This window comes from Phoxinus phoxinus (genome assembly GCF_949152265.1).
Source record: "Phoxinus phoxinus genome assembly, chromosome: 2".
Classification (NCBI taxonomy): domain Eukaryota; kingdom Metazoa; phylum Chordata; class Actinopteri; order Cypriniformes; family Leuciscidae; genus Phoxinus; species Phoxinus phoxinus.
The window spans coordinates 32377801-32405349 of NC_136877.1; the positions used below are offsets into that span (position 1 = coordinate 32377801).

At 38.0% G+C, this 27549-nt stretch overlaps 1 protein-coding gene and 1 long non-coding RNA gene across 3 annotated transcripts in view; one reads left to right on the top strand and one right to left on the bottom strand.

Moving 5' to 3' along the window:
• Positions 1 to 11560, bottom strand: part of LOC306994690 — a 32644-nt gene extending 21084 nt beyond the window's left edge. Inside the window, exon 1 of the long non-coding RNA XR_013796720.1 lies at positions 11393 to 11560. This is a non-coding gene — a long non-coding RNA (uncharacterized lncRNA). The remainder of the gene's footprint in view (positions 1 to 11392) is intronic.
• A 1100-nt stretch (positions 11561 to 12660) lies between these two features.
• mmp2 (matrix metallopeptidase 2) overlaps positions 12661 to 27549 on the top strand; it is a 28304-nt gene continuing 13415 nt past the window's right edge. The window contains exons 1-11 of one of the 2 annotated variants that reach the window (XM_079586255.1): positions 12661 to 12736; positions 12972 to 13331; positions 13762 to 13988; positions 16209 to 16357; positions 17038 to 17166; positions 17253 to 17426; positions 17608 to 17781; positions 20250 to 20423; positions 20618 to 20773; positions 20953 to 21079; positions 25629 to 25765. In XM_079586255.1, the coding sequence (XP_079442381.1) occupies positions 13179 to 13331; positions 13762 to 13988; positions 16209 to 16357; positions 17038 to 17166; positions 17253 to 17426; positions 17608 to 17781; positions 20250 to 20423; positions 20618 to 20773; positions 20953 to 21079; positions 25629 to 25765 (1600 nt within the window). In that variant the 5' untranslated portion in view covers positions 12661 to 12736; positions 12972 to 13178. Of the gene's footprint in view, positions 12737 to 12945; positions 13332 to 13761; positions 13989 to 16208; positions 16358 to 17037; positions 17167 to 17252; positions 17427 to 17607; positions 17782 to 20249; positions 20424 to 20617; positions 20774 to 20952; positions 21080 to 25628; positions 25766 to 27549 lie in introns of those variants that run through there. The other variant, XM_079586254.1, reaches the window with a different exon arrangement.

Consider the following 27549-nt stretch of genomic DNA (forward strand, 5'->3'; position numbering starts at 1 on the left):
CAAAAACAACAGACGAGATGGAATATATTTTAACATCAATCTTACAAATAAATAAAATCTTAAAATATGAACAAATGAAGTAGCAAAATATAGGCCATTTTAGAAAGGTGTGAAGCTTTTAAATTCATCATGTATTTTTATGACTACACCACTAGAGGGAAGACCTTTCCTTTTCTTTGAGTCATTAGACTGGCAAAATCATGACATTGAAGTAGGGGTGGGCGATATGGCCACAAATATCATATCACGATTTTTTCCTGAAAATGATCATGTTGTTTTTATTATTTTGCAAGTAACTGAGAATTACATGGAAACCAATGTCCCTATTTTAAAAACAAAGCCTTACAAGGTAACACAATTAAAAAAAGAATGGCAGACATTCAGGCTAAAGTGGTGAAGGTAAAAAATAATTGTCATTATTTTATTTGTTATTAAAAGAAAAGAACAAATATGACATAGGCCTATACACAACATACAATTTACAAATGAAATAAACAGTGCTTTATTTTTTCAGCTACAGTAGGTTTATTTAACAGAAGCATTCAAGAAAGAAATTAAATGAACAAATATCAAGATAAAACATTACACAGACTTTACTGTATAAATTAAACATTGATACTTATTAAAGCTACAGAGCAGTAAGTTCTCTTTGTTTTTTGTTGTTTTATTAACATTAAAGGGATTGTTCCCCCAAAAATGAAAATTGTCATCATTTACTCTCTCAAGTTGTTTCAAACCCAAATAAGTTTGTTTCTTCTGTTGAAAATAAAAGTTATTTTGAAGAATGTGGCTAACCAAACAGTTGCTGGTCCCCAGTGACTTCTGTGTATATTTTCCTAGAAGTCAATGGGGACCAGCAACTGTTTGGTTAGCCACATTCTTCAAAATATCATCTTTTGTGTTCAGCACAAGAAAGCAATTAATTAAGGTTTGGAACAACATTAGAGTGAGTAAATGTGGACAGAATTTTTGGTTAAACCATCCATTTAAGGACAAGCGGCAGCATTACTTACTATTAGGCTACTGTCACTTTAAGACCGGAACGCATCGAATATGCATTACACGCACTTGTTTTTCTCACAAATGTTTGCTTTCACTTTAGACGTAACCAAATGTGTTCATGTAAACCTTGTGTGTATTTTACAATATTAACCCAATAAGACTCGGAAGATAACTTTGTCCAGTAACCAGGCGCTGTTTTACAGGCTTTCAAGTGCATGTGTGCACTACAGGTGTCTGCACTCAGAAAAGTGCATCAACACGCAAATTAAACGTTTAACCTGCAAGGCTTTAAAGCACATGAAAATAATGAACTTTTGTGAATTGCAGTATCCCGTGAGTGTAATTCAATCTCTGCTTTAACATGTGTACGTCGCATTGTACAGTATGTTGGGACGGAGGCGCCAGAACTGCAACTGATAGAATACGCTGTAGCATGATACTACGATATTTCTTCAAAAGCAGATCGTGCAGACATTTTATTCATCCACCATCAAAAATCGTGATATCGCAAACCCTTAACGGCATGAAAATCTGGCACCCATACGGGCACAGACACACTGGAACGGACACCAACACAGACAGCGGCAAGGACACCAACACCGGCATGGTTACAACAGCACCGGCAAGGACACAGACACCGGCACCCCGACACAGACATGGACACTGGCACGGACATGGATACCGGCACCAACACGGACACTGGCACAGACATGGATACCGGTACCGACACCAACACAAACATGGATACCGGCACAAACATGGATACCGGCACCAACACGGACACTGGCACGGACATGGACATGGACACCGACAAGGCCGGCAACGACAAAAAACATGAATTTGACTTGGTTACATGAGACTCACCAACAGCGGTTACACAAACAAAACTAGACAAGATACAATGGAAACCTGAGAGCTATTTATACACAAGGACTAATGACTAACAAGAAACATCTGTGAAAAATCAAGACGATCAACCAATAAGAATATGAAGTACACAAGACTACTACATTAAAGTTTCAGTTTACAAAAAAATATAAAAGATGTGCTGGATTAAGGCGGCCACACCCACTGACACATCTTACCCTACATGAACATAAAAACAGAAGTCAATTTAAGGATAAGTTCACACAAAAATGAAAATTCTGTCATCTTTTATTCACTCTCTTATGTAGGCCTAGATCCAAACCCCTAAGACTTTTGTTCATCTTCAGAACACACATGAAGGTATTTTTAAAGAAATCAGAGATTTCTGTTCCTCCATTGAAGGTCTACACAACTATTATTTATTTTGACGATTCAAAAAGTTCACAAAGAGATCGTAAAACTAAACCATATGAGCAGTTTAGTCCAGATTTTCTGAAGAGACTCAATCGCTTGACCAGATTGAATTTAGGCTTTTATTCACATATAAACATTGACCAGTAAACAAAATCAAAAGCTCAACCGACACACCGGCACACACCGGCAAACCGGCATGGACATGGACACTGGCACGGACACACCGACCTAATCCATATGAATTGAGCACTTTAGTCCAGATTTTCTGAAAAGACTCAATCACTTTATATGATGACCAGATTGAATTTAGGCTTTTATTCACATGCTAATGTAACATGCCAGCAAACTAAATCAGAAGCTCAACCGTACTTTCTTGATGCACGAGAACAAACCTCATTGGTTTGAGCACTGCGGAAGCTCAAACGTGCTGCAGAACATGTTAAATAAGAGAGTCTAATAATGCAGGGTGTCAAAACACCGGCACGGAAACGGACACACCGGCATGGACACACCAGCACGCCGGACATGGACACGGGCACGAACACACCGACACGGCACGGACATGGACACCGGCACGGACATGGACACCGGCACGGAGACACCAGCACAGACACGAAGACACCGGCACAGATACCGGTATGGACACAGGCACGGACACAGCCACGGACACCGGCACGGACACATCAACATGGACACCGGCACGGACATGGACACATACACGGACACACGGGCATGGACACTGGCACAGACATGGACACATAGACGGACACACGGCATGGACACCGGCACAGACATGGACACATAGACGGACACACGGGCATGGACACCGGCACAGACATGGACACATACACGGACACACGGGCTTGGACACTGGCACGGAGATGGACACATATACGGACACACCGGCATGGACACCTGCACGAACACACCAGCACGGACACGGACACACCGGCACAGACATGGACACCAGCACGGACACACCGGCACGGACATCGGCACAAGCACAGATATGGACACGGGCACGGACACACCGGGATTGGACATGGACAATGCTTTTATGCTTGAATTGGACTGGAGATACTGGTAGTTTGTTTCTTATCTTTCTCCAGTGAACTACAGTAACAAGATCTTGAGAGACCCCAGCTACTGTGGAATTAAACCAAGACTGTTTGATTTTGGCCAGAAAGACATCATAATCATCATAACATCAAACTGTAGTGCCTTCGTCACACAGATATTCTGGAAAATGAAAGAGTGGCGTGAACACACAAATCGGATCTGAACAATTGTGATACACAGTGTGGACGCCAATAATGTTTGATCAGATTCCAATCGGATACACAAATAATCGGATTTGGACCGACAGTGTGAATGTAGCCTGAGTGTAGCCTTTTACATGCTGTTTAGTTTTAGCACCTGACAGAAAAAATAAACTATTCAACAGTGATGGCAAACGCATTAACTGAAACTAGTAGACTAAGCCATTTTGATTTTGCTTTGTATGAATGGATTTACAGCAATTTAATCACTGGAGGTCGTTGTACTGTTTGTTCCTAGCTGCCGCGGTTTCCTACTGTTTCCAATAGTGAGTAGGGGGAGGCTGCAGACCTGGAGCCAGTAGATATACAGCCCAGGCACTTAAACGGCCCAGGCAGTTTTACGCCCCTGTTGTTCCTAATGCGCCCAGTAGGGGGAGGCTGTACAGTTGGCAACACGAATTGAGGTATTTTAAAGGTATAGCGGAGGATTTTCTTTTTCCGGGTGGGTAGCCTATACTATTGGTCCACCTAAGTGTCAATCATTCTGGTGATATGTTTACGTAAGGCCGTTCACACGCTGGCGTGCGCTAAAAGCACAGGTTGGGCTTCCCACTGATGCCGCAGTCGCGAAGATTCTACTAGACAGGTAAAGTTTGTCATGCTATTTGGAGAAATCCATTTAAAATCACTGCTAGTAGGCGTTCCCTCTCGGGAGCAAATATGTGTTGCGCATGTGCATTTTTTTAAAAAATAGGAGAGGGCGGGTCTTTTCTAAAATTAGGAAAGATCCTCCGCTATACCTTTAAATATTCTGGTTGGTAAAGTTGTTGTTTTTTAGCAATGATGCGACATTTATTATTTATAAACGATTTGGGTAAATATCAATTAATTTCTATATGTCATGTCTATAATTTATTTAGAGAGACAAAAAAAGTACTTGACGGTCAGGACAGGTTAATTTTCTGTCTGTCTCAAACTTAGCTAACCACGTGTAGGTTTAGCTCCCCCTAGTCTTCTCTACTCACTTTCAAAATTCATTTTCTTTTTAATTTTCTTTTGTTGTCTGTCTTTAGCTTGTGTGAGATGGCCTCTTCTGGTAAGACCCTGTTTACTCCTCCTTGCATTAAAACATACTCCATATGGTTTCTAGGGCAACATTACAGTAGATATTTTACTGTAGTTTTTTTACAGTCTATGGTGTAAACACACAATGGACACATTTATAATAGGCATACACAGGTGAAACTTGTGATTATTATGGCTTACTGCTATGAAAACCTTTTCACAATAGCCTATTCTAATTTTGAATTTGGGGTTTTCATAAGCTGTAAGCCATAATCATCAAAATTATAACAAATAAAGGCTTGAAATATCTCAATTTGCATGTAATGAGTCTATATCATATTAGTTTCACATTTTAAGTTGAATTACTGAAATAAATGAACTTTTGCACGATATTCAAATTCGTTTCACCTGTAGTGTATGCATGCAGGCCAGTAAATCTCTCTCTCTCTAAGTAAAGAGTTGAACTGCATATTCAAATATTTTTATTATTTCTGATGTCATACATGATAAAAATCACATTAAAAACATTGGCCCCATATGGTTTGAATGTAGATTTTGGTTTTAGTTGTTTAAATGAGATCATCTAATTATCTATTTTAATATACATTTTTCTTAGCTTACTGATCTTGACTAAAATGTATGTGCACTTAACTCTGTCTTTACCAAGTTTTCTTTAACTTGCATCTCATAAAGGTGTGTGTTTGCTTTACTCTAAACTTGTATACTACACACCGATCTCTTTTTTAAAACTATTCCAAACCAATAACTTGTCTAGTAAATAAGCGACTTACGAAGACATACATGGACATATTTTTAATGTCATTTTAAATTTTCTCTGCACAGTCCATCATCAGTGGCCAAAAGAACTCAAAGTGGCTTGACACTTTTTCCAAGTGTTCCACCAGTGCCTGTGCCGTTACACATTGAAGATCAGGAGCAAATGTATGCAATCCACACTCACCTGACATCAATTCTGGACAGCACACCCACAGTGACAAGTTCAAATTCACCATGGATGTCCTTTTTAATTGTGTTAATTAAAATAGTTTTATCAGTGAGCGGGAGCATTTTGACAGGAGGATCAAAAAAACAGCTAAAGAAGAGTGAAAACTGCCTGGGCCGTATACTGGCTCCAGGTCTGCAGCCTCCCCATAGCCAATAGTAGCGGTAAATAACTTTCTGTATTCCCATTGGTAGTCCCTCCTGTGTCGTCACCACTCAATTTTGTCACATGCACGATGATCGTGTCTGCATGTCATCGTAAATAGCTAACTCTTGCTCAGGCTTCCCAGATAACACACGGCGGATAGCACATCTGTGCCGGTGTCTGTACATCACGAAGACGTCTATTTGATGTGTGTGCGTGTTTACATCTGGAGAGTGTTTGCTCATCTGCAATGCGTCTATAGGATGTTTCCTGTCAGATGTCAAATAGAAGTTTAGAAGATGTCTTTAAGATGTAATGATTTAGAATGCATGTTAAACTGACATCTTAAAGATGTCTATCACTATCAGATGTTAGTAAACAGCAGACGCTTTCCAGATGAAGTGATCTTTAACAGACATCTTGCAGACGTACGTATGCTATCTGGGTTGTTCAACAGACCGATCGGTTTATGACATCAAAGTACCACGAGAGCGTTTCAAAAGGAGTCGTCTTCTCTCTAATCTGTCATAAACCGATCGGTCTGTGCAGCGCCGGTTAAAGTCGAACAAGCCGTGTGTAGTGGAAAGTTCGGATAATTTTTACTGAGATAACAATTAGCTATTCTCACTACTTTGAGGAAAGATTAAGCATGGAGCAATATGTGTTTTACCAATGTTTATGTTACATCAGTCATTCACGCTAGAGCTTGGCTAACATAACGTTACATTGCATAGTTTCCACATGTTCACCCCAATAGAAACATACGAAATACATTCTCAAGGTCGGACATCCGGGACTTTTACTCCCATAATGCACTGCGCGCGCATAGCAATGCGGCGAAGGGTAAAACAAACAAGCGCCAGCCATTAAGCAACACGAAGCGGAAGACAAACGAGTGCAAATCCTTCGGCAAATCATGCCGAAAAAGTGTTCTGTTGTTGTCTATATACTGATAAGACATTCTGTTATAGAAGAAGAAGATCTGTATTCGGCTCCCGAGCCACATCTGGCTCTTTGGCAAAAATCATGTGGCTCGCAAGGTCTCTCACCCTTTAACGTTACCAACAAACCATCGATGAAACAATTAAGACACATCAACAGAGATCGGCTCTATGCAGAAAAAGCAACCAATTACAATTCCCTTGTTGTAGCCTAGTACAGCCTACTGAAGTTAATGAAAAAGTTTAGTTGTACCGGCAAAAGTGCATGTTCAGTGCTAGCAGAGAATGTCTAATAAGGGGAGAAGGTTCACTCTCACTACACTTCCGGCTTCTGACTGGTTGCAGTTCCACTCTGATTCCATATGAGGGCGCTCACAGGACGAGTGCAGAATGAATGGTGGTCTATGGAGCTATAGCCTACCCCTCAAAATCCACTTTTCTCAAGATATAATTTTTTGTCTAGTAATTTGAATGTTGTATTCGAAAGGAGATGCAAAGAAATTGCTTATTGCTGGGTGTTAGATTTTTTAGAGTCACTTATTTGCTTTAAAAAGTCTTTCAAAATGTCAATGACGTCATACACATCATACGACCAGAGATACTGCTTTACGGCAATCCTTCAGTCACTTTGGTGTTTTCGCGCTCTGCACTTTCTTTTCTCTCGAGGCATCGCCAGCACAGCCGACACAGGTAAACACACGTGCTAGAAGAGTTTCTGCTAGAATACATTCTGTTCCCGCTTCGGATGCCATGATGCCATCAAGCGGTATCTCTGGTCGTAACCAGTCATTCACTGACCAATCAGCGTTCGTTAGCAGAATGCTAGCGTGTTATGGGCAACAACAACTCAACCTGTGAGAAATCGAAAGGACACAAGTACTCGTTCATTAAATTTTCGACCTATAACCCATGTTGAACTTGCCAAACCTACAATCAAATCTGAGATTTCTCAACGGCAATCAGGTGAAAGAGACAAATCTAGTCTAGCTCCATAGACTCCCATTCATTTTGCACTCGGGCGATCGCCCCCAGTGGAACTCTGGTGGAACTACAACCAAAAATTCGGTACAATAGGACTTAATAGGGAGTGAACAGGCTCTCCGTAGACGGGCTCTGGTGCTAGTCACGAGTCACCACAGCAATCAGCTACCACTTACGTTTCTGGTAACCTAACGTTACTGCTCCTGCACTGGGATTCAAGCTGGTTAAAACCATTCTAGAACAGCGGCGTAGGCTTAAAGGCCATCTTGCAGGGGTTTTTTTTCTTCAAAATAAATTTATAACCTTGTATGAAAATACCATATGAAAAGTAAATGCAGGATTTAAAATCGTTTTCCAAGACATAAGGGCACAAATTTAGTAGAAAACGTGGCCGTTTCCTTGACCGTGTTGAAAAACCGTTTTTTTTTCACCATCGCGTCATATTACGTCACATGAGTTTGCCGCCGGGCTCTGCGTTGTGCGTTCGCTCAGTGCAGAGTAGGTTGGTATTCAGTTGGAGCGGTCGTGATTCAGTGTGTTTTCGGTGGTTATTGTATTTCAATTAATCATCGTCGTGGTCAGAGGTGTAGTGGTAAAAAAAGAGGTGGGTAAACTATAAATTCTGGTGAACCACGACGTGGTCACCCGGTAAGGTGGGCCACTGCCTACCGCTGTATGTGTATCCTGATGACATCGCTATAGGCTATATCATTTGATGGTACTACCAAGGGTATCACTGGTTGTTCCCTCATCATAGGTCACACAATCACTATTCAATTCATACATTAATCTAAATTCTTGTTAAAAAGACTCAAGAAGGAATAATATGGTTGAAATCTATAAAGTTTACTAAATTACAAAACAGATAGAACAAAAATATTTTTAACCCGTAATTACAAAACAAAAACGGTTGTTGTATTTTTAAAAGGCAAAATTTTAATTTGAACTGTAGGCTAGCTACACCAAATGCTGCGCAAAAAAAATAATATTGACAAATTTTTGTTTATTAGGCTACTTGTTGCCCCTTAATTAAACATTTAAAATATTCACAAATTAATATGGATTTTGTTGTTGTTGATTTATTTTTCTGAGACAAAATTAGAACCTGGAAATGATATTATTCCCGCAGTACTGAATGAGAAGAGCCATATGTCTCTGGAACCACAGCCTACAGAAAGGTGATTTATAGGCTAATGATAATAAATGTGTCTGAAAAAATAACGAGGCATTTTAATTGTTCATTAATAAACTATTGTTTTCTAAATCAGTGTTGGTTAAAAACATATCTCCATCTCCGCTGTTAAGCGGGTGCGCTTTTAGAGAGAAATGCACCTTTCATACGCATTACATAATCAGAAGGTATTAGTTTTCGATTCGAATTTGTTCGTTTTGAAGTGGACATTTCAAGCTTTAGCCTACATATTTAGTTTCAGTTCTCGTGCTCCAGTTCACGGAGATCATGAAAGCGCGCTTGATTGTTTTATTTTATTTGACAAAAGCACAACGCTTTCTTGTTATTGCGAGTTTACACAAATAAAAGTAGTTGCGAATAATGTATTATTATTTTCTGTATGACCAGAAATGATAGAGTATTTTAAATTGTTTCACTGTTGATAAGTGTTCGCGCCCGCGCGTCCGTGCCATGCAGTGCGCGCTCACACTCCGCTCCACTCTCGGATACGCGTCAAAATCTTGTGTTTAATCTCGGCGACATGGAGTTATATGATGACGGCGATATGTGCACACTGTCCCGGCTCCTTCATCGGGTCGCCCGGTCCGCCGTCAGATTGTGTTTCGGCCGCGGGCGGGAAACATGACGGTCACGGATCCGTCAGAGATCATTTATTGTACTTCTGTTTTACAAAATGCATAGGCTACATGTAGCCTACCTGTCTTAATGTGCCTTGTCTTAATTTAATTAACATATCCTACATAAACTTGTAATGTAGCTAATGCATTTATGTGTTTGTTATTAGTCTGCAGCCGACACTTATTATAGCCTAAATATAATATATTAAGTTCATTTCCAATCTGTACTCCGAATTTTAATGTTTGTGTTGGCTGTTTCTACATATAAAGTTTTTATACAGTAAGACAGTTGTGATTATTTTTGTATTCATTGTCACCAAATGGGGCCATTCAAAGCCTTTATAAAGTCCCTCTTCCTCTTGAAACTGTCTCCTAATGGCTGACATACACAACACATGCAGGTAAGGGTCTAAATAATAGCTTTACTTTTGCCTGATACATGATAATAATCTGTACAGTATTGTGATCTGAGCATAGTGTTATACATATCGTCGGCTAACGTGAATACATCTATAAGCTAGTAACACTGTTCTCTCATCGAGACCCCTGCCCTGTTCTCCTCACACCACAGCTCAATAGAGAGCCTAAGTCCCGCCCCTCCGCTTCCGGCTCATGGGACCTTATTTCGGAAAAAATATGTATGGAAGTCAATGGCGAGAGATAACTTATCTTTTTATTCCGTCTGAACTGTCCCCTGAACTACACATATGATGTTTGTCAATTTAAAAGGTAAATATGAAAGTCAAGAAAGTCGCAGTTTGTCATAAAACAGAAGAGTAACGTTTAGTTGTATGTGAAAATCGCTCGATGAACTACATCTCTCGTCTCGCACTATGTAGCCTACGTCACAAGATCCGTTGCTCGTATGTGTGTATTCTGGCTCAAAACACGAGTCAGGCATGACGGCGTAACGTTAGGATTATAATGTAAGACTATAGAAAAAATGACAGACGTTAGCTTCAGTAAAGTTAGCTTCATTCATTGAGAGAAAAGGTATGACGTCGCATGTGCGCCTTCTGGGTTTGTAGTCTTTGTAATTACGTATTTTCACAGTCTTATACCTCAACAGTTTTACATCAAACTGCGACTTTCTTGACTTTAAAATGTATCTTTTAAATTGACAAACATCATATGTGTAATTCAGGGCACAATTCAAACGAGATCAAAATATTTGTTGTCTCTCGCCATTGACTACCATACAATATTTTTCCGAAATAAGGTCCCATGGTGGTCGACCGGAAGGGGAGGGACTTAGGCTCTCTATGTGTCTCCTCTGACCGTTGTTCAGTCTAATCCTGGCCTGTCTACTCTCTTGGCTTCATATTAGGCACATAATTATATGGCTGAGGTCCATCATACGAGTAAACATTTAGGCTAGAATTTCCTCAGCGTCCGATCTGTCATTGCGATCCATTGCTTTCCTATTGTTTACTTTGACCGCTCTGCCTCATGTTACGTCACTTCCGGTTTGGCGGTTTTCAAACGCGGAAGTAAAATTTTCTCACAAAAACGACTCCAGAAGCCTAAATAGCGTTTTATAAGTATATGTTCATATTTAAATATAGTTCCTACATTATTTTTCTATACATTGGCTCACTGGGTACTCTAACCTGCAACATAGCCTTTAAAAGTAGGCTTTATAAATTGTAATAAATCATTTTATTGAAACGGTTACTTTTACTGCGCAAGTAACCGAGTACATTTTACCAATGTTTATGTTACATCAGTCATTCACGCTAGAGCTTGGCTAACATACATTGCAGTTTCCACATGTTCACCCCAATATATTAGAAACATACTAAATACATTAATGCAAGTAAAATGTCACCATCAGCATTAACAAGTGCATGTCCATCAACCGATTATTTTGAATCGCAATGAATGCAACATCTCATAATGTAAGTTACCTCAAACTGAGTAGTGAATCACTGAAACGTCCTGCTCGAGTCGTCCTTGCGATGGAGGTTTGGGTTGAATAAGTTCTTCTAATCTAGTGTTTCATCATCGGACTCGCGCTCTGATTTATATGGTCAAAATCATAGGTCAAAATCGTCATTGTTCATACTGTGTTTAGTTTACGGTGTAGGCGCAGAGCTGACGTTGTTATGGCAATGGGAGTTTTTGTTTTCGACGCGTGCTGTACTGTAAACCAATCACAACAGACTGAGCTGTCTGGCCAATCAGAGCAGAGTAGCTTGCGGAAAGGAGGGATTTAGAGAGAAATTCATTTAGCGAGTCGTTTGAGGATCATTGAAAATATGATGTGCAATTATATTATGAGAAAATTAAACAGTTTTTGTTTACATTTGATACATGTAAACTTGTTGTAGGAGACTCCAAAACAACATTAGGAAACTAAAATATCATAATAGGGGCCCTTTAAGTTCAGGCTATTGCAGTCTGTTAGTTCACCTCACCTCCTGATCCGAAACGTTCAACTTCAAATTTATCACGTCTGTTCCCCGCCTCTCGTGTCTTCGGGTTCGAACTTCGAGACGTTCAGTCGACTCGTCAGCACTGTCTGACCTGTGTCGTGTCGTGTGACACAGCTATATGCATTTGAATGCACTGCAGTACCGGTCCGGAAACCGAAATGATTAGTTCTGAGTCCTTCGTTCTTTTGTCACGGTTTATGACCATAGAGTTTATGACATCAAAGTACCGCGAAAGAGCGATTCAAGGGCATGGAGCTCTCTCGCTCTCGCGGTACTTTATTGATGTCATTCAGCGATCTGTCTGTGCAGCGCCGGTTCAACTCGAACAAGCCTAATTGTTTTATATTTAGGAATTAACACACAATTATCACAATATATGTGCAATAACGATTATCTGAAAAAAAAAGAAAAAAAATCCATCTTGTTATTGTCCCAGTCCGTCTCTTTTTCATTTTTAAATGTGAATCTGTGGTGTGTTTTTATTATTATTAATAATTTTATTATGTTTTATTTTTTATAATTTTATTATTATTATTATTATTTATATATATATATATATATATATATATATATATATATATATATATATATGTTTTATTTTTCAGATAATGTTTATTGCACATATTTATCTTAATTCCTATAAATATAAAATACTCTTACAGAGGGTAAAAATTGCAAAAAAATTATCATTAAATAGTTTATTATTATTATTAAATAAACTAAACTTTTGTTATTAAAACATGTCGCGTGCCCATATTCGCGTGCGTGCGACTATTCGTCCAACGTGACCTCTAATATGTAGCCTAAATAAGAACGGTAAGTTTACAGTCTCTTGAGAATAACATTTTAAATAAGGTTAAAATGTAAACGGTGTATTTCAAGTGTTTAAAACCAAATGGTCAAACAAACTTAAACCTAAATCTTCAACTACAAGCCTCTCTGTGAGTGTTTCCACGGTGCGCGCACACACACACACACACACATCTCTCTGCTCGCTCCTTCTCGCTGACGTCTCCTATTTCACTGCTCTCCCAAATTCTTGGATCTGGAGGCTGCGCAGTCCCAGCTCAAGCCCCAGCATCAGAAAAGTGCGTGTGCAAGCAGAACCTATTCCACTGACCACGAAAGCAGGATGTGTCGCTGAGGAAAAGAAAGAAAATTTGCAGTTCAGTCGGAGAAACTTGGAGCTTGGAGAACACGTCGTAAAGTCCTGTTCGCCACCTTATTTTCAACAAAAGGACAGAGGAACCGGACCAAAATGACGAGCTTTAAGTTTTTCAGCTGTAGGCATGTTGTCCTTAAAGTTTTCCTCGTGCAGTTTCTTGCTTCCCTGCAAACTTTTGCTGCGCCCTCACCCATCATAAAGTTCCCAGGAGATGAAACTTCTCACACAGACAAAGAAGTGGCCCTGGTGAGTGTACTTTTGCTTCACTGCAAGAATTAAATGAGTTAGAATTTTGTTAGCAGTAGCTGAAGTTTATTATTTGTTACGGACAGGCCTAAAATTATTTTCCTTATCAAAAGAAACGTAAGAGATTTACAATTGAAAGATGATATTAATATTTTCTGTGTAATTTTCCCTTAGAACTTTCCTAATATTAACACAATTTTATTATTTTAAGTATTTGTGCAGCATTTAAGTTTTAGCATTATTTACTGTTGGAATATGTGGAAAATTATTTAAAACACAAGAAGAACATAGGTTGACATGGTAGTTGGAAAATGTGAAATGTGGTAAAAGTTAAATTCTCTCTCTCTCTCTCTCTCTCTCTCTCTCTCTCTCTCTCTCTCTCTCTCTCTCTCTCTCTCTCTCTTTGTACCCTCCTTAAACCTTTTCACAGCACTACTTAAATAAGTTCTATGGCTGCCCAAAAGACAGGTGTAATCTGATGGTGTTGAAGGACACACTGAAGAAGATGCAGAAGTTTTTTGCTTTACCAGAGACAGGGGATATTGATCAGAAGACAGTAGAGATCATGAAGAAACCACGATGTGGAGTTCCTGATGTGGCCAATTACAATTTCTTTCACAGGAAGCCCAAGTGGGGACAGAAAAACGTTACTTACAGGTGTGTTTACTTCCAACAGTGCTGAGTGAATGCCCACTGCTCCCCACTCTCACTCTAACCTTTTTTAAATTTGTTTTATCACAATTCTTTCAAGACCAGTTATTATTAGCTTGAAAGTCCGCGTGAGAGTGCTTACTAAAAATATTTTAAAAAGAAACCATTTTTGTACAGTAAGGAATCTTGTTTTTTGAGTCAGGAAGCCAGTAAAAAATACAGGGAGCAAAATCAGCATATCTTTTTTAAGAATGTTCCCAGCGGGGGCTTTTGTGGTTGGAACAACAAATCTAAATTTATTTGGTTATAAAGTTGAGCTGACTACAGGAAATGCGAGAAAAGTTTGGCCTTTGCTTGATCACTTGCTATCAATGAAGGAATTGGCCAGTAATCAGAAATAATACAAGTGGTCAACGGTTCATTGTACAAAAAGAAGGACTGAGTTGGGATCTTGAGGATAGTTACTGGCCTACATGTCCTGACAGTGTTTCTGTCGAATGAGTCATGACCACAGCTATGTTGTTTTACCTGCCCCGTATGCAGATTTATAGAAGAAAGGGTTCAGATTTAGATTTTCTGCCAGCATCAGCTTTGCTAATTTAAAGATGGTGACTAAGGCTCAAAATACTAAATCTAAATATCTGTTAGAAACATTTATTTAGAGGCTAGGTTTACTATAAGCAATAATTAATATTAAGCAACACAATTAATGTAAATAATAATTGTAATAAAAATGGCATCACAGAAATTACATCATTGCTTAATGGTTTCTATACACTATGTGAAGCGTTACAACTTACTTACAACCTACTTGTAAACACTGTAATGAACTCTGACTCTGTTACAGTTGGTTTTCAGTTTCAAAACTCTGGATGTTCCCTTAAGTATGTCAGTGTTCAACATGTTGTGCTGTATTAAGGTCACATCTACATTTCATATCTCATGGTTTCCATGTTTTTTTTTTTTTTGTTGTTGTTTTTTAAGTCCACTGGAATTTTTTGGAAGAACATATTTTCAGTGTTTCATCAGCTGAACATACTGTACTTCTATCTCATACAGCTTCCTTTTCATTCATGTAAAATGAAACAAGGCCTACTCTGACCAAGGTCCATAGCTGCACTATTTTTCCAGTTGCTGTAGTGTCCTTGTAGATTGCGCCGTGGTTTGGCACTAGAAAATAACATAATTTTAGTACTGCATATGTTTGAGATAATCGCCACGAACACAGTTAGCATTTGCTAGTTGCTTTGATAAGTGTGCACCTCCAAAGAACGTTAATTGTTTCATGAAGTTTATTTAAATATTCAACCTAGGCTGCCAAACTATGGCAAGAGTTCTGCCTTGTGCTTTTGTTGATTTTTATTTTATTTATTTTTTATTTTTTATGAAGGCTGCGTGGAAGATTCCTTGTTGTCATTGTACAATTTAAACGGCTTTCTGTCAGTGCCAGTGTCTTCCAGGGTGGTCAGCATAACTGTGTTTCGCCCCATGCTGTTCTGGTACTATCGGAGAGCTTTGAAGACTGTCCTACTGATTTTTAGTAGGTAGAGCCTTTTTCAGAGCGTTTTTTTGCACTTGCCAGATTTGTTTGATGTTGCTCCATTTTTCTGTAGGGACCATTTCAAGCTGCCTTGTCATGCCAGAACAGGTTTGGATTTGAGAGTCCTGGTTTTGGCTTGAATTGGAGCTTTCTCCTTAAGAGAGAAACCAGACCATGCTGCTAACCAGCGGGTGATCAGTGTAACCAGCTGTCCTCTGATCGCTGTGTGTGAGTGATCCGTAATAGCTTGATGATTATTGGATTGAGCTGGCTCCTCAGCATCCTCATGTTTCTTTGTGATGAAGAAAGAGTTGGCGGCAGACCAATTTTGTCTATTTTATAATGGGGGAAAAAATAAGCGTAGGAAACATTTCTCTCCGTGCAACCAAAATTTACTGCATATAATACTTTCTTGAGTTTAACAATGCCATTGTGGAACATGACATAACTTCTGAGAGTTTCTATCTGCTCTTATAACCTGATGCATTCTCGAGCCACTCTGAGGACAAAAGGCAAATGCAGTACCTTCAGACCTACTATAATAATAATATGATTATTAGTTCCGTAAATTAATAACTTGGAGATATTAAAATATTACATACATGTACATAATAGATTATTAAATATATATATATATATATTTCTAGAAAATATATAATAGACAATATTGTTTTCTTCTTCTACAGGATTTTAGGGCACACTCCTGATCTGGATGAGGACACAATTGATGATGCTTTCTATCGTGCATTTAAAGTCTGGAGTGATGTCACACCTCTGAACTTCACCAGGATCATGGATGGAGAAGCTGACATCATGATTAACTTTGGCCGAAATGGTATTCCAGAAAGCTTCTGTATAAAAGTTTCTAAACTACTGTGGTGGGAATTTTCTCCTTAATTACACAGGATTGAAAGCTGTTAAATTTTTTAAATACTAAGTCACATACTAACCACAGTCACTCTGGAAAATCTTTAGTATAAAGCTTCTTAGAACAGAGATTGATTTACATTGTGGTCTTTGGAAATGCTGCTCAAGGCAATTACTAAAAAAGACCAGCAGTATGAAAATTGTCACAATGTAAATGTTTTCTGAGCAGGCTGTATATGACAAATTGTGAACAAAATCTCAAGAAAATTAAACAACTTGAGACCCTTATTACTAACCCTGGTCTATTGGATTTAAACCGATATTTGAGTTAAAGGGTTAGTTTACCCAAAATGGAAATTCTGTCATCATTTACTCTGTCATCAACCCTCATGTTGTTCCAAACCCGTACTTCGAAACAGATGTCTGTCCCTCCACTGACAGTTTAGGCAACTACCACTTTGACACTTCAAAATGTTCATAAATAGATTGTAAAACTAATCCATATGAATTGAGCAGTTTAGTCCAAATTGTCAGAAGAGACACGATCACTGTATATGATGAACAGATTCAATTCAAATTCAATTCAAATCTTTTTGTGTGGTGTGTGGGAGGTGAACTAACCTTTTAAATGTGTTGAATTTTTTGTAGAACATGGTGATGGTTATCCATTTGATGGGAAGGATGGTCTGCTGGCTCACGCCTTCGCCCCTGGGCCTGGTATTGGAGGAGATTCTCACTTTGATGATGATGAGCTATGGACATTAGGAGAAGGACAAGGTATCTCAATTGAAAGAAAATTACTAAATGTGTTAATCAAATGTCATAATGATAATGAGCTCTTTCCTCTCTCCCTCTTGATGTAGTGGTAAAGGTGAAATACGGTAATGCTGAGGGGGAGTTTTGTAAGTTTCCATTCTTGTTCATGGAAAAAGAGTACACCAGTTGCACCTCTCAGGGTCGAGATGATGGGTTCCTTTGGTGCTCTACCACATACAACTTTGACGAAGATGGAAAGTATGGCTTCTGTCCTCATGAGCGTGAGTACCTTTTGTACTAAGTTTTACGTTACAGTAAAATTTGAGACTGTTCCCATCGAAAGTGATGCAAAGTTCAGGCAGTTACTGCTCAGATATAATTTTGGGCAGAAATGACACATATTCATGACTGTATGTCTCAATCACTGACTCCTTGAGTATTGTGTTCCTTCCTGTGTTGCAGTCTTGTTCACATTGAGTGGAAATGCAGATGGAGCACCTTGTAAGTTCCCCTTCACTTTCCAGGGAGATAAATATGATAGTTGCACCACCTCAGGCAGGGATGATGGGTACCGTTGGTGTGCCACCACTGAAAATTATGACCTTGACAAGACTTATGGATTCTGTCCTGAAACAGGTCAGTCTATACGCTTCTAAATCCTGAGCAATATTCGCTTAGAGCACCTTTAATTTTCTTTACTTTGAAAAACAAGAATAAATCTAACTTACTCTACCGTTCAAAAGTTTGAGGGTCTGTATGTATGTATTTTTATATATATATATATGAGCGTGAGAGAGAGAGAGAGAGAGAGAGAGAGAGATTAACTTAACTAAGATACTTTTTCATCACAGAAATAAATAACATTTTATTGCATTAAAATAAAATGGTTATTTTAAATTGCAATAATATTTCAAAATGTTACTGTTTTTACTGTATGGATGGTCAAATAAATGCAAACTTGGTTCAAAAACATTTAGAAAATCTTACTGACCAGTAGTGTATGTTATGTCATTAAAGTAGCTGACACTGTATACGTGTGAAGATTTATAGTTGCCCATGTCATATGTTCTAGTCAGGTTGTTTGTTTCTGTTCAATTAAATATGTAAAGTACAATTCAATTTCGTAATGGATACTCTTCCAAACAGATTTACAAAGAATAGTGCCTTACAAACCTCACAGTAAGCAAGCCAAATGGGACAGTGGCAAGGAAAAACACTGATGTAAATAGTGCTGTGTTGAAAAAATCGATTCACCAATTCTAAATCGATTTTCATATTAATTTCTAAAGATCGATCCGTAACTCAGAGGATCGATTTAATAACAGGCCTACATTTTCCCCATAAACACACTGAGACACGGCGACCGGCGGCGCTGCTAATGCGGTTTCTCTGAATCCACTTGTTGACAAGAAAGGAGGAATGAATCGTTCACAGCGCGTTTTTTGCGCGTGCAAATTCGTTTTCCAGGCGCGCCTCTGTTCATGGTTGCATAGCAACGACAGACGCAAAGGGAAAGCACGCGCTTGTTGAGAGGACAAAGCGGTGCAAACTCGTGCAAACTGCGCTCTCCATGATGACGAGGAAGTATCATCAAATAATTAATTGATTTCTAGCCCTTGCATTAGCTTTACTACTAGATATATTCATTGAGATGAGAAATAAAAAGCCGCCCTGTACAGCTATGATCAGCTGTTCGGCCGAGCTTTCCATGTTGTTACGGAAAGGCCGTAACAGGCTTGTTTTTGTCACATGACCTGTTGAGATGCATTGAAGTGCTTCTCACTGAATTTGCACGCGCATAAAACGCGATATGTGAACGGCCCCTAAAGTGGTATCGTGTGCGGTTCGTTGTATCTAGTTTAAAAGGCCTTCTAAATATGAACGCAGTTTTGGATTAAATAAAAGGACAGTCAATTAAATCAAATAAAACACGTTTTATCTCCTGTTTAGTTGGTAACACTACATTAAGACACCATTCATTAACATTAATGCCTTATCTAACATCAATACATTGAGTGAACAATACATTTTTACAACATTAATGTATGTTTGTGAATGTTATTTAATACAAACACTTGATTGTTCATGAACAGTTAAAACTATTGATTTTAAAAATATAAGATCGGATCAGATCGGATCGAATCGAATAATGATAATCGATTCAAGATCTTGAGAATCGGAATCGAATCGATTCTTGAAATTTGAATCGATACCCAGCACTAGATGTAAAACAACAGATGTTTAGATGTTGCTCCGGATGTTTCACCATTTATCCGACTGGACACACAATGATATTCCAGAGACTTCAAATCAGTGGTGTATTGGTTTATGTATTTGGTTTTTAAGGTCAGTCTCTTTAGTTTCCAGAAGACTAAACGTTTCTCTTCTTATTACGGGATATTTTCCATTGTGTTACTGATCTGGCATAAGCAAGCCAGAAGCACAGAAATCTTCATCTGGTTGTAATTCCCTGGGAATGCAGCCCTCTCTTAATATTTGTGTATGAGTGTGTGCGCTGAATAAAAGAGTCAGAAAAACAAGTCCAGTGTGATGCAAACCATCACTTTAAATTGGAGCGTTGGACCACAGTCCCATATTTTAGCTGAACTTTAACAAAACACAGCTCTGTTTATGCCATGAAACTAGTGTGACCTTCATTTTGAGTCTGTTAAGTCAGTGCGATTCAGACTGTTGAGTCTGTGTAATTGAGACGGACTCCTCCCTAATGCTTCTCTAAGCTCCAGTCCTGTAGTTTTTCTTTAGGTTCAAAAGCCATGATCTAATACATGGGTTTACCACTAGTTGCAGCTTGTGTTATAGCTTGTGACATCATATTTGAAAAACAGATACAGTACATACTTAACTGAAACAGTTATCTATGCATATTTTGCCTCTCTTATTATCTCAGTTGTTGTTGTTCAGCTCTGTTGTTATTTCATTTTCATTCATTTAGTTAGTTAGTTAGTTAGTTAGTTAGTTAGTTAGTTAGTTCTAATCAAGAGCTGTGACAAACTCTGGCTCTTTTTAAATGTTTAGAATGCTTCAAATAAATTGTGAATCAGACTTTTAAAACCCTCCATTTTGTATTTATTTTAATTATACAGCAATGTCAACAGTCGGAGGAAATTCAGAAGGTGCACCCTGTGTCTTCCCCTTTAAATTTCTGGGCAACACATACGACTCCTGCACCACGTCGGGACGCAGTGATGGGAAGATGTGGTGCGCCGTGACCAAAAGCTTTGATGACGACCGCAAGTGGGGTTTCTGTCCTGACCAAGGTGGCATTGAGATATTTTTTATCCTTGTGTGTCATTGTTTATATAATGTCTAGCTCGCCACAAATATTCTGTTCTTTTGATGGCACAAAGAAAAACTTGCTCTCATACCCAGTCACTCTATGGCTTACTGAGTCATGTTGTGATGCAATACTTTTTATGGCCAGATTAATAAATCTCTCTTTTTTTTTTCTCAGGCTACAGTCTATTCCTGGTGGCGGCCCATGAGTTTGGGCATGCCCTCGGTTTGGAGCACTCTGAGGACCCTGGAGCTCTCATGGCTCCTATCTACACATTCACCAAAACCTTAAGTTTGTCTGATGATGACGTTAAAGGCATCCAGGAGCTCTATGGTGAGTGTCAATTGTCCAAGATGATAATCATATGATCAGCTGCAACTAATAATTTGTTTAATGTATTTTATTACTTTCATAATGTTCATAATACATTTTCTTTCTTTGTGATAGTTATAATCGAATTTGAAAGCTTATCTTTGACTTCTTTATTCATCTTAACACTTCTCTTTGTACAGGTGAGCCAACAGACAAACCATTGCCCCCTCACATCCCACCGGTCACGCCAATGGATGTATGTAATGAAAACATCATATTTGATGCTGTAGCCCAGATCAGAGGAGAGATCTTCTTCTTTAAGGACAGGTAATTCATTAAGGCCACCCACTTCAAAGAGACTCTTGAATAGAATTTTCACATTAACCTAATAATAGAAAATAACAAGGAAAGCACATTTTGGAATATTCAGACAGGATCACAATACTGCTTGCTTTTGGCTTTTTGTCCACAAAACATCTATGTAATAATTTGACCGGTCAAAGAGAACATCATGATTCACAGCAGCAAATACCAGGCACACTGTGGGTAGCAGTTATTTCATTTGAGCATTTCATTTGGCAAGGAATGGTCAATTCATCTGTTTTCAGTGGTTTCAAAATCTTTTTACTTGCATGCACAGGAAATGGCCCCCTGTCCATCTGGAGAAAACTTCATGACCCAGTTTATCTGCCTATTAAAAAATACTTCAGCATATCTTTTTATAATCATTATGGATAGGAGAAATGTCTTTATAGTGGTTGTAATAACAGGATGACGATTTAAACAGGAGAATAATCATGCTGATGCTTTAGCCACATTGTTAGTTCAGAATTCAAAAAAAGTAAGTGTGGTGGTGGTGAGACTGGATAGAAAAGGGAAAGTCCACAGATCTGATCCCACATCCCAAAATCAAAATACCTTAGCACAAACATAACCATATCATGGGTCCTACCATATCATCATATCCTAAAATTGCTGACTGCTTTAATGTATTACACGATCATGACCATTTCAAAATTGCCAACTACAGACATATGTACAGACTTCATTTTAATCGTTTTTCTTTAGATTCATTCTCTACACGTACTTCTCAGATATTTAGAGGTAAGCATCATACATTATAACATGTTGGAGGGGTGTCCAAAGCAAATATATGGAGAATATAAAGAGTCCTGTCAAAGATTTTCACTAACATGCTCATGGATCTGGACCTCTGGAACGAAAAAGAGCCACCCACTATCCTTCGCACACCTCCAGTTTTAAAGCTGCCTGCTGTGCATTCACAGAGATCACAGGACCACACACACATAGTATGGGTATGAGTGCATGTCTGTATAGAACTCAGTGGGCTCTTATTGCCTCTAAGCAAGATCCTGAAAAACTAATCCAAATAATCCAGATCATCATGTTCATTCCATAAATCAAAATAAAGCAGTTTCATTTGATTATTGTAATTCATTAAATAACCTTTTATGTATCTTCTTTACATAAAACAACATGTATAATATACAGTAATACACTATATACAAACCGTTATCTTTACAGTCCTTTTTCTTTCTAAGGCAGTAATTAGAGATTAGGGTTTACAATGTTTACATTTATTAATTTTTACCAAAGGATTTTATCCAAAAGTATTTTGGTTATTTGTTTGTGTTTTTATTTTAAATAAATAGTAGCCTATCTAAATGTTAGAGTTTATTGTAATATCAATTATTATTTTAATTTTAATTCTTCTGGATTTATATTTAAAAAATGTTAAATGCTATTAAAAAAGTAAAAGTATCATTCATAGTAAAATGCACAATTCCAAATAATTGATATAATATTGTATTTTGGGATTTCTGGTGGTTCCTGCCTATGGGAGTAAAAAATCACCTAAAAATCAATTTTCCCAAAATATCTGAACCTCTCTCATATTTTCACTGATGAATATGTCTGTGCAAGCTAGGACTCAAACTGTTCAGCAGTGGAAATGTCATTATCATAGAGTTATGATCAAATTACAGCGTAATTCTGTGAATCTGAGGATCCCTGGAGCTGAAAGTCTCACTTTACTATGTGGGCAAGATGACTTGAGATCTCAGATATTCACCCAGCTGGATAAATGTGACAGCTGTTTAAGCCATTCAACAGAAAAAGAGGGAGGAAAAGAGAGAAGAGAGTATGGCCAGAGAGCGCACCCCCAAAAAGTTCACTAATGTTTTGTTTATTCAGCTGCACCAGAAAGTCTTTTATTTTATCTAATCTTTGGCTCAGATTTATGAGCCACATCTGAGGGATTTGGTAAAATGAATTTTTCGTCTCGAATTGTTTCGTTCATAGGACAGATTTAAACAAGAGCTGAACTCAACTAGTGTTTTAACTACAAGAGTGTTCTGTTAAAATGTTTAACTGCATAGACAGAGAAGGGAGGGATTCACAGCTGAAGAAGTGAAGCTTTGGGGCAAAATGTTTGATTACAATTTAACTCTAACCTAGTGCTGTGATCTTAAAGTTACACTATGGGGTATGTTTTAACGATCTAAGCATGGTCTATGGTTTAAAGTCTGAATCCACTTTTGCTACAGTAGTTTAACGACAGGAAAAATGGTCGGCGCGCATGGTCTAAAAGTTTATGTTGGTCAGTGATGCAGTCTATTTCAGTTGCCTCAAAATAGCAACGCGCCAACAATGCGTCTAAACACACCTCGTTTTCACCAGCACACATGGGTGAACAAATGTGCGCAAATGCATTTGCTATTTAAAGGGGACCTATTATGGAATTTTTAAATTTACCTTTCATGTAGTGTTTAACATAGATCCAAGTGAACAAAAACATCCTGCAAAGTTTGAAATATGAAAGTGCACCGTATATAAAGTATTGTCTTTCAAAAGTAAGAGTCGACTCGGAGTCATTTTTATGAATCGTTAGAAGACCGAAGCTTTTTCTCTGACTAGATGACGTCAACTTGTCAAGTTATTTGAATACGATACGCCCACTTATTGCGCTCCAAGGCCAGGGAAAACTGGAAAACAGACGAGACGCTGTGTTCTGAAGTGCAGTCATCTGCCCAAGGAGGAGCATTTGAAGACTAAGTGGCTACAATTCATATATACAACTATACCACAGAATAGTCAGAGCCTTGTGCTTTGTTCGCGCCATTTTGAAGACGATTGCTTTTTAAATGCAATCAAACTTGGATTCGCGAGCCGACTGATATTGAAGGAAGGTTCAGTTCCAAGTGTATTTGCATCAGCTTCCTCCTCCGTATCACAACAAGTGTTATTAATAATTTTTGCTTTTATATTTTATGTAGCATGCTTAATTATTATTCTGTTTGTTGTGTAAGCACCGTTTAGCTTCTAGGTCTTCAATGACAATTGTATTGAGATATGTGAAGTGTTTGTCGTTGTTTTCGGAGTTGTCTTAAATAATAGAATAATACCTCGTAGTAACGTAGCTGCATTTTTTTTTTTTTTGTAAAAACGTTATGTTTATGCATCGGGCTAATGCAAACAAAGACTGATTGTGCTTTTACAATATACTCTGGGCTATCCTCGCTAACATAACATTAAATTCTTTATCTTATTTTTAGTTTTTTACTACAAACTACAAAGCAGTGGACTATAATCATTATTATAACACAATTTAATTGATAAAAGCATCATTGTACTCCGTGTTAAACAATAAGTATTATCTATGTAAACACTGCTGGGTCATCTGACCAATCAACGCAGATTAGCGTCGCGCAGAGGAGGGGTTTGGAAAAACGTGTCGTTGAACGAATCATTTGGGAGTCGGTGAGCAAATCAGGTAAAAATAAATGCATATTATACGACAACAAAAGTGTTTTTTGACATTGCATGCACGTAAAACTGTTGTTTGGGACTCCCTAAACAACATTAGGAACATTTTAAATGTCATAATAGGTGCCCTTTAAACAACATGGCGCAGGACGTGAAAATGATAACTGCGTTGGACTGAAACTAGCAAAAAACAATTGCGTGGCATTGGCTTTTCGGAGATGGCGAGAACTGAGGGATTTGTTATATAAAAGCGATGCACAAGTGAGGAAGGTATTTAATCGAGCAGATACAGTAAATTGCTATATATAGGTCTCTAACAGAATTCATTGTAAAGCATTATCTATTGTGAAGGGTCATTTCATTATGGTTGTTATAGAGCTCTGCTGTAATTTATTTTCAAGGAAGTATCGTGTCAATTAATGGGTATAGCTACTGTAATGTATTCAGCTAGTCAGCGTGAGATCCTTTACATCTAAACTCTTTTAAAACTAATTATGAATGTTTTATTAGCTGTAGGATAGATATTTTATTTCGCAGTCACACAGAGCAGAAGCACAACCAAAACAAAGTTCTTCCGCAAAATGCATTTTGTTTTTTAACTGCTAGAGGGCCAAAAGTTACATAAGTGTAACATACTGTAAAATAATTGCTGCCAGACCGAGTCTGTGTGCTTCTCACAGAAGCTTCACTTCACTCTAGTGAGCTGTAGTCACTGAGTCCTGAGTTCTCTGTCTTCTCCTCTGGGGCTGAAATGTTTGGCCTTTTGAAAAATAGGTCAGTGGAAAGAGTTCTGGGTTGGTTGGTATTGTTTTTGTGGTTTATTCTGGGGCAGCAGGCAAGTTTGGACATGTCCAACTGCCTCTTAACTCACTCTTCAACCATAATAAGAAACATCTGCTCAGTGAATCACCTCATTGTAGCTAGAGTGTGGCGCTGGCTCTTCTTTCCATCTTACTTTCTTATCACGTTCTCATCTCTTCTCCCTTTTCTCCCTCATTTGCCTTTTACCTTTTTTTATGTGCACAAATATAGTGTTGCCATTTTCTTTTTCTTTCTCTTCTTTGTCTAACTCTAAACTCTCCTGTTACAGATTCCTCTTCAGGTCGGCTGATGTCAGAAGGAAGCCGACAGGCCCCATGCTGGTGGCTACATTCTGGAGTGAACTTCCAGAGAAGATTGATGCAGCTTACGAGAATCCTCTGGAGGAGAAGACTGTCTTCTTTGCAGGTAATGCAGAACATGCACACTTGTTTTCTTAGGGCAGAATAAAAGAACCAGGGGACGCAACTACAGTCATGTGACTTTAAGACTTGTCCGCTATATTTATGACAACCAGCAGGGCAAATTAATGGTGGCGAATACAAAAACACACAAACAGAGATACCAAGAAGATCCATAACAGGTCACAGAAAACATTTTTACAGATTCAAGTTAGCACAGAACTTTCCAAATCTAACATTCACTGACATTTATATGTATTTAATCCACATTTCTGTATAATCACACTCTCTGTATATTGGCAGGCACTATATGTTGGAGATGGATTGTGGTTTAATTACATATGTTGCAGAGTAGCACCTCTAGCAACCTTTGTTAATTTAAAGTTAAGTAAATTATGGACTGTGATCCTGGGAAGAGAATCAGGCACGAGAGAAGTATATCCTCTTCAAACTTATCTTTAATAGCACTTGTCAGGCAGTAAGTGACATCCATTTACAATATCAGGATGGTAGGGAAAGTTACGTGATGTTATCCAGTTGTGTTGTGCTCTGTAGAATATATAAATAAAGGAATACTGTATGAATACAATATATCTGTACACAAATTACCTCACAAAGTATCAATAACTGAATAAAAAGTCATCACAAATGAATACTCAACTGTAAGATAACAAATAAACATTATTTATGATAAGATGAACTCTAGCCAAACAGATCTTTATAAAAGTTCACATTGTTGTTGCAGATGAAATGTAACACGGATAACATTAAAGGGGAACTTGGCAACTATTTCAACTATTTGTTTAGAAATCATTTATCATTTGGATGGTTAAATAACTTGTTCTGGTGAAAATGGTATTTTTTCTTGTACTTGTAGTTCTGAACAGAATCGTCCTCCAAAGCACAAGGGGTTGTGGGCAATATTAGCCATAATAGTGTGCACGGATCCACCCTTCGAAAATCTACCGGAAACAGTAGGCAATCCGGGGACATACTCTTTTCAACATACTATGCTTTGGGACACATTCATTTTAATCTCACATACTATTTAGGATGGATAGTATGAACATTGGGACGCAGGGATGGAAACATGAATGTGAAACCAAACTAAAAACAGACTTGACATATCCAGTTCAGGACACTCTAACAGAGAATATATAATAATGCATATTAGTGCTCCCAAATTGTAAATCATTACTACGTTAACATTAGAATTTGTAGCTCTGTAATTTAGCTCTGAACTGCTTGCACAAACTTCCCAAACTGTTTTTTTTTTTTTTTACGTTTTAAGGTTCGTGGTGATATCTTTCAAGACCTGATGTCCATTGCAATATACATTTTATTGTGTTATACAACTCTGAAAGATGTTTAAAATTAACTTTGAATATTATCACTTGATACTATTAAGATTATAATAATAATATTAATAGTATAACACATAAGTTAATGTGACCAAAAAATAAGTTTATAAGCTAAGAAAGAAAAAGAAAAAACTTACTGTTCCTCTTGTCTAGTCGGTTAGTCATGCATGTCATTATTGGTTTAAACCAAAACAACATGTGATGTCCATTCCAATGGGCACAGGTTTTGAAGGGTTTAAAACATTTATTCAGCAAGGCTGCATTAAATTGATTAAACGTGACAGTGAAGACATTCATAATGTTACCAAAAAGTTTATTTCAAATAAATGCTATTCTTTTGAACTTTTTCTTCATTAAAGAATCCTTAAAAAAAAATTATGGTTACCACAAAAATACATCACAACTATTTTCAACAATGATAATAATTTAA